We start from the raw sequence: 12,325 nt of genomic DNA, 5'->3' as shown, positions 1-12,325 counted from the left end.
GGTTCAATTTGAAAACATCATATTCAAAACCTTCCCCTGACAAGACACATGCCGTAAACAGTGATGAAAACCCCTATTTCCTCTCATCATTATACTTGATGTTTTTGAACAGAGCTTTTGCAAATTTTAAGTTACATATCTAGTAAAAGGACGGTGCTAGTTCAATGATGCCAGGAAAAAAAAAAATAAACAATACCACCACTTAGAACTGTTCAAATTTAAATTACCGTAGGAACATTCACTTACTGAATCCCACTTAGCCTCGCTAAAAAAAAAAATAAACACATCTTCTACTAGTTAGCTTTATTCTCTAGTCATTTCGATGCTGCAATCTTTGGCTTGCTAACGGAATGGCAGAGCAGCAAAAGCCCACCACGCCAGCCCAGCCGCCTCCTGCTCCAGCTGAAGGAGTAACTCTATTATCCCAGCAGCATCAGCAGGTTCTTAGTCTCAGGCAAATCGTTCACTAGAGGGGGATGTTGCACACACCTTGCCAGTGCGCTACACAAACACTGCACGGCGAGTATTTAAATGGAAAGCATAAAATTGGGTTTTCATTTTTTAAGCAAATGAAAACATTTCTATTTAGTCTTGTAAAACATATTTTGCTCAAATACAAACCCCAGTTACCTGGAATAGCCACTTTTTAATTATGAAGGAAAAACAGCATAGGCACAGGTATGAAATGGAATCATCATTTACTATGGAGGTTAAAATACCCATTGTATGGAAGGTATTAATTTTTAATGAAACAAAAATCTCATTTTCAAGAGCGAGATTTCATCTGTGAAAGACTGAATGAATAGATTTTGTGCCTGGCTGGTAAATTTTCATTACAATTGTCAAACCTAGTCCAAAACACAATGTAGTGCAGGACATGGAAAGAAAAGTAGCGTTAAAGAAAGTGCAACTTGCCTCATTTCCTCCCGGCAGCCTGTTCATGTGCACGAGCTGGCCCTGATCATCCAACACCAATTCGGTGTACGTTAGTATGTCGGAAGGCAGCGGCGGTGATGGCAGGAATGCATGTTCATTCATAGAGTCCCAGAGTTTAATCAAAGACTAGAGCATGAAAAGATAAATTCTTGTTGAGAAAGTCATCTGCAAATATTTTTATTCAATCCACCGTGACTTAATATTCAAGACAGAACACCCTGAAATATCCCTCCCAGTTTGACTGGCAATACTCGGTGGATATCGCTTTGGAATTTAAACTGTGAAATACGGTTTCACTCAAAGTGGTATAATTCAAATTACCCGATTCAGGATAGAACCCAGCAAATTAGACACACAATCAATTCTGCAACTCATTAACACATTTAATGATGTAGGAGTCCTGTACTAGGACTATCACCCCTGCACTGTCTAGCCCTCTAGGAAGGCTGGATAACAGAGTGGGAAAACAAAGGAACATAAACAAGAAACACAAGACGGTTTCCATTTCAGCTTCTACTATTTGACGTATTAACGCAACTACAGCAGCAGTGTATCAAGAGCCCTAATTTCTTTCAAGGAAGACACAATCCATAGCTGTACAGACCCTGGGGGACCACTGTTAGCCACTTCAGGTCACATGTTTCCCTGACAAGCAAGGCTGGCAACTGATAGACGTGCTTTGCAGGTACGGAAGTTTACAACAACCCACCAGGCCTCAAGAACACTTACCTGCCGAAACATCTCAGGAATGTCATAGACATAGGATGTCCCCAAAGACTGCGCCTGGAATCTCTTGGACTGAAGCAGGTCTTTGGTCACGTACGGGGTATTGATCAGCATCCCATGAAGTGGTCCCTGTTTATCCCCATATGCCTGGAACATGATCTGCAGCACAAAACATGACCAATTACAGTTTAATCCACTCATTCCATACACCTATCTCATCCCGATTTTACCAAAAATCATCAGGCTATTCCGGACTGATCAGGCTTGTTTCTGTTCTCTACAAATATGTTAATGTTCCATATCCCGTAACACCGTGCTCCATCATGCATTACTGCCCTTTGGAGACAGGGCTGGACCATTACTGCACGGATCCGAGTATCACTGACTTATTACTGTCTCACAGCAGAAAGCAAAGTGAACAGAGCCACATCCCCACAGAAAAACGCCTGTGACTTAGATGGCTTCACATTCACCAGTATTTCCCCTGACACCGTATCTCCGCCGATGGATTGTGATAGCTGGGAGCAGAGAGGAGAACTCTGTTATTTATGGAGTCGAGCAGCACGGTATCCGTATCTCCACTGACTGATCATGGAAGCTAGGTCAAGACTTGCATATGTCATTTGGCTTGAAGTTTTGATATTATAAGTTTAAAAGATTTTCCCAGAGTAGCACCATGAATTATCAGCTGCCATGCTTCATGGCACTATATATTCCACTCAGCCAGGACTCAGAAGGAAACCTATTTCGACTAAGAAACATGCGGAGCACTGCTTAACTGGGACAACACCGCACAAATGCTGCTCAACAGAAACACGCCTGACACAAGCAACACGAGTAGGCTGTTTTTAACAGAACAACGATCAGCTCTGCTGTTACAAACTGCAGACCTTTTTCTAATTGAAGGTGATTTAATTGAAGAATTCCACTAAAGATAAAATTCAGTAAGTAAAGCCTGTTTTAGTTTTTAGATTATAAAAAGTCCATGGTCTCTTCAGTCTACACAAACGTTGCTTTGTGAAGTGGTTTCTTCAATGGGAGAAGTGTTTATTCAGGGTAACAAGCACTTGTGGCAGCGCCTGTGTTAGGATCCGTTACTGCACTTGGGGCCCAATTCTCCTTAAATCTCTGGAAAGCTTCAGAGCAGCTCTGTGGGAACCGGGAAGTCTGTACTGAGCATTGCCACTCATTACCACAGGAACTGCCACACAAGAGATCGGGGTCATTCGCTCACGATGAATCTATTTTTCTTTTCTTCAGAAGTCACAAAAGCGCCCAGAACCTGGTACATTACTAACGTTTGAATTCTTTTAAAAGAACTCTCTAAGTTTAAAATAACCCTCTGAAAACACAGGAAAAAAACCACAGATCTAAACCCATCCTATGAATCTCCGTCATGAGGGGGAAGATCTACCGAAGTTTCTTACAAAGTTTGAAAGTATTATTTTTTTAAGACAAACCTTCCTCCCAACTACTCAAAGAGTTAATTGAACTAATTCCTATAGTACAATTTTTTAATAGAACTGATTTAATATCGGTGTGTATATGTGGTCAAATTAAAAAAATCAAATATTGGAGAAGTTGCTACAAGCTGTACACACACAAGCATTCTCCTGGCTTTAAAATCATAAAGCTCATCAGAGACGGAGTTTAAGAGGAAAGGTGACCTTCATAAATGACTAACAAAACCCAAGCGTTAAGCTCAACTGCTGGAGATTATTAAAATGTCCTTTTCTTTCCTCATCTCCACTCAACGGCAGAAATGAGGTAAAACACACCGACACTATCTGTTCTAGCATCTCCAGAACCGGCCAGAGCGTACGGGCAGGCAGCTTGCTGGAAAAATGTAAATGGAGAAGAGGGAGAGAAAAGGTGACTCAGCACTTCGTGTTCAACATTAACGGTGCCCAAGTGATTTATTCTGCTGCTACTACTGCATGGCAGAGAGATTATTACAGAGGGAGATGTAAACATTTCTGTATTTAAATACTTTTCATGCATCCTACGCTCCATGTATTTTAGCATATGTAGGTATTTCAGTTAACCACGTTATTCCTATGCCATGAAAAGAAGAAATACCAGAATAGCCACATTACAAAAGAGCCCATTATGCTTCATAAAAATGATATAAAAGCACCTTCAATAATTTTATATCGTCCTACCCAGGTCATTCCCTATATCTTTAGAATGTAAAAGACAAGTTCACAGATTTTCTCCATCTACTCAGGGAAACATATAATTAATAACATTTTTTATTATGACCTACGGGACGAGCACCAACAGTGATTACTTCTGTATTACTTTTTGAGCACTCTGACACAGAGGAAAACAGATGTATAAATGACGGAAGGTATATACAAAACAATTATAAGATGCTCACTTCCACATAACTGGTTACATTTTGCAAACCTATGTGCCTATAGCAAGATTATCTTACAATGATACATTCTTCTTCCTTTGCCAAAGTTGAATGGCAATTTAATATTACCTGAAAACACTGCAAACCCCAGAAGAGTTTAATCAGGTAGAATGTTTTCCCCCAAAATAATGTGCTCATCAAACCATGGAGTCATATGGAACCGTACCTGTCCTGTTCTGGAGTCCGTCACTTCTTTGTAGAGGCTGATGTCCAAGTAGTAGCCCGACTCGTTGGTCAAGAAGAGACGAATGGGAATTGCCTTCCCAGTTGGTGTTAACCGAATGTTGATCTTCAGCTCGGCTTGGAGGACTCGGAGCTTCCACAGGCGACTCCCGTAGCGCATCACCATGCTCCGCACAGATTCTTCAATCTGAAAACACAGAAGAATTTCTCTCACCTTTCTGGACACATCCACGGCTTTGTCACTCCTCCGTCCCCCTGCTGTAAGGTCGTGCTCATAGGGGCACCCCAGTGTGCAGGGGGAAGATCACAGCAGAGGAGAGATGGCAGCACCACATAGCAGCACGTGCCCAGTGCTGTTTGGGACCTCGGTGGCCCAACCATTCTCCTAAGAAGCCTTGAGACAAGCAGGAGCTGAACCCAACCTGAGGGCTCCTGAGGTTGAAGGACAGCACTGGATTCACATCCCCTTTTCCTCCCAGCACATCCCACCCCAGCCAAGCACAGCGTGCCCAGTTTCCCCTTCATTTACCTGCCTTCCTGCAGGCACGGCTCACAGCTAAGAACTGCGAAACGCAGGGAGGTGAAATCCTTGACGAACAGTTATGTAGCACTGATATGCACAATAATCATGTTTCACCACACATGCGGCACGGAGCTTTAAATCAACAAAGCAATTACTACTTGGAGCTCGGCCTTCTGGTGTTCTATTAAACTTTATAATATACTACTGTTGGCAAATAGTGCATATTAAAAGAAGGTAATTTATAGGCTGTTTTTAACATTCTTTCAAAAAGTAAAAAGTCTCTTTTCCACAACAGCTCAGGGAAAAGTCACGGTACGCATTTGAGGCCAGACTAACTTCCAGGGGCTGCAGCTCCTTCTGAACTTCCTGGGAACTAAAGATTTTGGATGTGCCGAGAGAGAAGATTTATTCAAAAGCGATTTAAGCCACCAATTTTTAATCATTATTTAAAAGTCAGCAAGCAGGAGACAGTTATTTTGATAACCAATTCATCTTTTTAAACTTTCAGTTATTCTCATAAGGAAAGGTCAGCTCTCATCTTTCGGTAACCATGAACAGAATGTTGATTTCCAACTAAATGCAGCCTTTACAGTTTATTTGGGACTTTCTTTGTGGTGGTTCTGCTAACCAGAAACATGCTTTATGCCTAAACACTTTCATTTATGCATCTACAAAGCTTAATGTTGATCTCTGTGCTTGTGTATCAGAGAATGAAAATGAAGCATTTCTTTTTGTAGCTAAATGTACTAATTCTTTTCAAGCTCATTATTTGTCTCACGTTTTATTTGGACAGAATCTGGACTTTTGTAAGAAGCAGAAAACATTTAAAGATATTTCCTTATTAAAATTGTTTATCTCAAACAGACAATGAAAAAATAAGTTTATTAACAATATCTTTTGTATTTGAAATTAAACTGTTCCTTAGTTTGCACAGAGGAAGTGAGCTGCATTGCCTGAAGGACAGCGTTACTCCACTAAAAATATGAGCTCTTCTACTTCTGAAATCTTACATTTAATATTTATTCATAGATTGGAAGAAAAAACAAAGCTTTCTTCCTTCCTCACTGACAAACTGGTTCCTAATGCTTGCCCTAACTAGCTAAAATAAAAAGTATTCTCTCTGCTTTTGCAGAGAAGTTGGTTTAGCAGCTCAACCAGCAATCCTTAGTTAGAGCTGTCCATTAGTTACGTGACTCCACTTTCTTTACTGAAAAGCAAAACTCCAATATTTATACAGCAACTAAACTGACTATCACGTTACCACTTCTAATATCGGTCCCCAATTTCTTGTGCTTTCTGTTATAAAATGGCTGGTAGAAACTGCATGTCAATCACCAAATGGTATTAAAATGTACTCAATCAATAGCTGCACTTACATAGCATAAAAAGACAATAAAAGACCACTTAATTCTGGTGAGTCAAGCCCAAGGAAAAAAAACACTTCAGAGCTGGAGAAAAGGCCATACCTTAGATGGGTCCATAATGACAGTAGGCACGAAATTTAAGAAGATGTGATTGCAGTCAGTGCGCACGTTGGTGTTGTTAAATGCCACCTCCAACTCATCCATGGCTTCCAAAAGCAATCGCTCTCCCTCATTTTGCAGATACTCAAAGGAGGCTTCCTGCCAGATATTATCAACAAATAATTTACTTTCTACTCAAAAAACACAGCGTTTGAAAAACTATAGAAGGACAGATTAGTTTCAGCAGGATGTGCAACCCTGAAACACATCTGTCCCAGTCCCAGAGCCAGTACTCCCACTGCCTGGATTCACATAACCAGCTGACTTGTGCCCTCGTTTAGGTCCGCATAAATCCAAAACTAGACAGGGCAAACCATTACACAGAGAAACAACTATTGCTTCAAAATGCAAGGATTTCTGCTCCACTTAGGCCACAACAAAATCTCCCTGAAGCACCAGGTCTTTGCAAACATGCTTCTGCAGAGCCAACACCAGCAAAGAGCGTTGGGCGTAGCGCACACGTACAGTACTCTACACAGGTAATACATTCGCTTGCAGGTCCCTAGAATGACTTACAGCGTTTCATACACTGTCTTGGAAAGAGAGCTTGCACGGGTGACAAAACTTACCTTGGTAACCAGATCTGAGTGCCTTATAATAGCCCTCACGAAGAACCTGTAGTCTGTCACTTCTGTTCCCACTTCAACTTTAGCTGCTCCCAGGTACAGATGCATTTTGTGATTAGCACACGGAATGGCAGTGAGATCAAAGTTCCGCATTCGATTCAACTCTAGCTGAAAAGCCAGAGCTGGCTCCAGATGACGGTAGATCCTATCTTCCTCAAACTGGAGGCACCCGGCATCACACAGGTAGAAAAGGGTGTAAGAGAGGAGGTGGGGTTAAGAAGCTGAAACACCGAGGATGGGAAGAACTAGACAATACCCATTATGAAATTTCATATTGCATTAAAAAGCTAAAAATTCAAATGAATCCAACCCCGAATTTTCTATCTGATGCAGTCACTAGCACTAAGAGGTGCACTGAAATTGCTGAAATACTGCTGAGAGCAGAAGACAAATTGCAAGACAGCAAGTTCTCAACCTCATGCCCCCCAAACCATCTTTTTCACAGAAACCAAAAAGTTTGGTGTTGAATCGTTGTACTGCTTCCAATGCTCCCTTGTTACACTGTGACTAAAATCCGCAAAAACAGAAGCTTTAGGTCAGACTTCCAGATGCATGAATTTTTATCCCCAGCTATCAGAGACTCATCATTGTTACTGTCATCAGTTGCTGCGTGTGCGGACAACTGGCCTAGCGAGAGAGGAGAAAATAACCTTCACCAGGCGGTGAAGCTGGGCTGATGTAGCCCCCACCCCCTTAGACTGGCAAGAAACAGCTACGTGAAAGAAGGATAAAGCCAACACTTAGAGAAAAGTATTAAGAATATGCAACTTACCTTATCCCGGGCACGGAACGTGAAGAACTTTGGAAATTCCCTCTGTTTGAAAATAAAAACAATGATGTTAGCCCTCCAAAAGTAAGCCATTTATCTACCCAAAGAGTGCTCACAAGCCAGACCTGGAGTAGCACCACAGCAGAGGAGATGACAGAACTTTTTCAACATCGCAAAGGGTGGTGGAAAATCAAGTTACCCTCAACAAGGCAGCAGCGGTAGTTTAAACCTGTATTCACTGCTAATGAAATAGAGGCTACTTGATTGGGTTTTGATTATCGTCGTCAATTATTAACAGACAATAACATGGAACTGTCCAGACAGTAGTGGGAAACAACTTCTAGTTCTACTATGATTATGATTACTGTGGAAATGTTTGGGAGCCGTGCAACGATATTAACACTCCATTATGTAAGGGGATGTATATAAAACAATGATCTGTATTCTATAGCTCTCTTCATACTATTACTGCTAGAAATACTCTCTTCCCTAGGAAAACTATGAATTGTAATCAAATAGCTTTATCCTCATGTATTAAATAGTACTCTGTTTCTCTGTTATTCTATTGCACGATAAAATCCCAGCAAATTTCAAGGGCTTTACATTTTTGTGGCATATTGCACATGTCTAGAAGAGGAGAGAAAGACTGGACAGCATCCTTCTACCTATCCCTCCCGTTCCATCCCAGTAAAGCCAGCCATTTCTGTGGAATTACACTTTTACTGGGTGGAGCAACTTTTGTGAATGCTTTGCACCAAACATGAGAACACCAGCCATTTATGCTAAAGGTGACCTGAGAGAGCACGCACGACATTCCAGAACTGTCTGACTGAGAAAAAGAATAAGGTATCTGACCTGGAGTCGCTGAATTTCTGAATCACATTTCACTATCAATGAAAGACGTGCAACCCTAGCTTGATTTGGTGCACGGTGGCAGAGGATAACGCTCCACTGAGCAACACGGCTTCTAAGGCTAGAAGTAATCTTCAAGCTAGTCATCCTCCTTACCTCCTATAAAAAACAGTCCCCAGAACTTCACCTGATGACTCTCAGTTGAGCAAAATAACTTGTGTTTGCCTGGAATGTGTCTTCCAGACACAAGAAATCCTGCCTGAAAATTCAGGCAATGGGCATATTAGGTGAGCCTACGAGCATCAACTATACTCTAAGAAAACAACCACTTCCATGTTTCCTCACTTCTCTCCCAAATCCCTCCTACCTGTCCTCCTCTGCACGCTGCCAATTTCTCCTAACATCATCCATGCTCATTCTATCACTAATGTAATTGCTTTCAAGGCATTTGAGTAGTGTTGTGGGCAAATATAATAATTAGATGTGCACACACACAAAAATTCTCAGTGCTCTGGTACCAAAATCCAAAAGAGTGCTCCATTTCCTAGGCAGAAGAATTATACCCCTGCTGTGTTCTAATCAACCAACCATCATCAAGACAATCAAAATAATTTGCCTAAATTAGCCAATCAAGACACCCTGCAAACCGCAGAATGTGAAAAGCTGCAACAGAAATCATCATAGTTGATTATTATACTAATAATCACGTTAAAAACCTAATGAGATGAGGAAATTGGAAGCTTGCTGGAGCAACTCTCTATTACCTCAACATGCTGGGAACTAATTATATAGACTGTAATTAAAACAAAAACAAACCCAAGCTCAGGCCCTGGCTAAGTTAATAGTTGGTCCAGTAATAAACGGAATAGAATAGGAGATAGTAATAAAGACTGACACTCACGAAAGATCCCAGAGGTACTCTACAAACTTTGCAAACAGATGACAGGCCACGCTGCCTCCTCTGGCTCAGGAGCATCTGAACAGTCCATCGCTCCAAATGGCAGCTCAGGGAAAACTTTTTGCGATAACTCCTTTTGTTCTTTCCCTCCTTTCTGACCACTGACGCATGCTACAGTGCTTTTTCATAGACTCTTATTTTTCATTCCCCAAATATCAATTCAGTTCCCTAAAACTTCCTTTTTTAAAAATCTAAATCCTGGACTTCCTTCCTTAAGGTCGCAACACCTCTCCAAAGAGTCCAGTTTCCTACATACGCCATTGATTGATACGTATCTGTACCTGCACTGTGGGCTGCGATTCCCACGTGGCATTACCCACATTTGTTCAAATACTATTTTTGCTGATTTTTAAACTAGTTTTCCTTTCGTAAAACTTGCTAAACCAGGTTGAACGAATTTCTTGCACTTTCAAGACTCCTAATAACTTCCCAGAGTTGTAAAGTAGGTACACGAGGGATAAAAATCTGGTTTATGCCTTACATTCCCACCTTGAAAGCAGGGCTAAACTAGCCGTCACTGATGCCCAAGCCCTGGGGAAAGAAGTAATTCTTAGCAGTAAGAGCATCAAACATTTTCCACCTAAGCCGTTATGCGAAATTTAGCAAGTCACTTCAATTACTCCTCTAAGTTATTTAAAAATCAGTAAGAAGCCTAAAAAAATCACCACACCACAGAAGAAATACAACAATTTAATTGTATAATTACTTCTTAAAATACAAAACAACACCGAAACAAACAAGACCTTTATTAACGTGGCAGTCGTGAGTTCAGCCAGGTAACAAGCGAGATTTTAGCACGTGAACGGCCCCACTGAATGCAACGGGCCCACTCCTGTATTTGAGGTTAGATGTTTTGTTTAAATACTTCACTCAACTCCGACACCAATGTTGGCATTAAATGGCTGACTAAGAGCCAAATGAGAAGCCTAGAGTCACTTACGTGTCTCCTGGCCTCAGGTCAAGAATACCACCGTGTTCTAGGCCCTTTTTACTTACGTGAAATCTCTGATCCACCTCATAGTTGACCTGTTTCCTGAAGTCCTTACAAACGAACCATACAAACACAGGAAGAGAAGAAAAAAAAAGCAGAAGACAGCTAGCAATTAGGATGAAAATCAAAAATTAATTAATTCAAGAATACAAGAGGTGTCAAGATTGTTTACAATTGTAAATTAATTTTCTCAAGCAAATTCATCAAAACCATCTAAAATTTTAGAGAACAAAAACAGTGAAGAGAGAATTAAATATAGTTAATACAGCATTTAATTTGGGAAAAAACACATCAAATGTCAATGCTATTATGAGCTAGAAACCAAAGAGTTCTGAGCAGCATGAGAGATATCAAAATACCTTTTGCGCTACAAGGAAAGTCAGTCTCCGAATTCCATGTTCAATCAGGACTGATTTCTGTAACAAGGCAAGGATGGAGTCAGGTGACTGGATTATCAGAAAAAGAACACATCAAAAACATGTCCAAGCCCTCTACGAACTCAAAAAGCTCTGCAGATCCTCCTGCATCTCTGCTGTAAGTTCCTAGTCCACTTCAGTCTACTCATAACTAAGATTTCTCATCTGATGATCGTCTACTGGCACGCAGAAGCAAATACATTTAATCTGAAGAGGTAGGCAACCAAATCGCAAGAACACAGAATTCCAGCTGAGCCTTGCTAACAAGCAAGGCAGCAGAGTCACTGGCAAGTCTTACAGGAGATACTCTTGTTCATCTGCCAAAGGCAGTTGGTCTTTTTCCCAAAGGGAGCACAGTGGAGACATGGTAAGGCCATGAAAAACGATGGAAAATGACATTTAAAGGAACTGACTCAAAGAAGCACGTAGCACATACTTGATTTTGGCACAATGAGCGCACACACAACCCAAACCAAAGGACAGATGTGTCAATACTGCAAAAGTGATAAACGATAAATGTTATTTAGTTTTTTCAAATAGATGAGAGAAGATCCACTCTGGTTGCTTCTTTATAAAATTCCACTAAGACACATTTCAAGATCAGTATTTGCCATAATGTTGTTAAGATCTCATCATTCTGCTCCTCTTTCTAGAACTTTTTCCTTTCTCCTCCTTTTTCCAATTTAAACCAAAGGGAAAAAAAAGAACAACAAAAAAAAGGAAACAAGAACTCAGCTAGACCAGGAACAAAACAACCCCTTTCAGCACAGACTGAAATGTTTTACTAAGGTTAAGCCCTTTGAAAATGAGCATCAGTGACTATATTCATGGCAAGAGGAAGAAAATAACTTTAATAATGCCATGATTTAAAAAGCAAAAATTGTTATTGCTTTTAAAATTCCACAAGTGGCAGACAATAACAGCATAGCAACAGGATTCTGATTACATCGTAATAATGTGGGTCTCACAGCAAGTCCACAGCTATTACAGAGCGATTAGCCATCAGCACCTGGAGAAACTCCATTTACACTGACTGCCTCAATCTCCTCCACAAGTCATTTACAAGTATATGATCCTAATTTCTATTAAAAAAACCACACACGACATGCTGGGACTAGAAGATTATTTGGACAATTTGGATCAACCTATTTGATAGTTTAATGTGTTTTGGAATTTTTTTTATTTTATTTCTTTCCTTTTATCCCCTCCCATAAAACGCCTGGAGCATGATCAAGCAGATGAAAAGCAGAACTAGTTTTAATTTTTATATTTGATTATTTTCTTTGCTTAAAGAGACAGGAAGCTGCTGAAGCTGCGCGGATACCAGCCCCATTTTGGAACCCCTCATTTCTGCAGAATGTATTACTGCCTCCCACACTGGGAAGAGACGCTGGAAACTACTT

At 40.6% G+C, this 12,325-nt stretch overlaps 1 protein-coding gene across 1 annotated transcript in view; it reads right to left on the bottom strand.

Moving 5' to 3' along the window:
• Positions 1 to 12,325, bottom strand: part of ACACA (acetyl-CoA carboxylase alpha) — a 134,987-nt gene that overhangs the window by 62,466 nt on the left and 60,196 nt on the right. Inside the window, 8 exon segments of the mRNA XM_063341859.1 lie at positions 916 to 1,062; positions 1,666 to 1,821; positions 4,248 to 4,451; positions 6,254 to 6,409; positions 6,880 to 7,095; positions 7,709 to 7,750; positions 10,512 to 10,556; positions 10,866 to 10,922. Coding sequence (XP_063197929.1) covers positions 916 to 1,062; positions 1,666 to 1,821; positions 4,248 to 4,451; positions 6,254 to 6,409; positions 6,880 to 7,095; positions 7,709 to 7,750; positions 10,512 to 10,556; positions 10,866 to 10,922 — 1,023 coding nt within the window.

The sequence above is a fragment of the Chroicocephalus ridibundus genome, chromosome 7 (assembly GCF_963924245.1).
Source record: "Chroicocephalus ridibundus chromosome 7, bChrRid1.1, whole genome shotgun sequence".
NCBI classification, from domain to species: Eukaryota; Metazoa; Chordata; class Aves; order Charadriiformes; family Laridae; genus Chroicocephalus; species Chroicocephalus ridibundus.
This window is presented reverse-complemented; position numbering and strand designations above follow the sequence as displayed.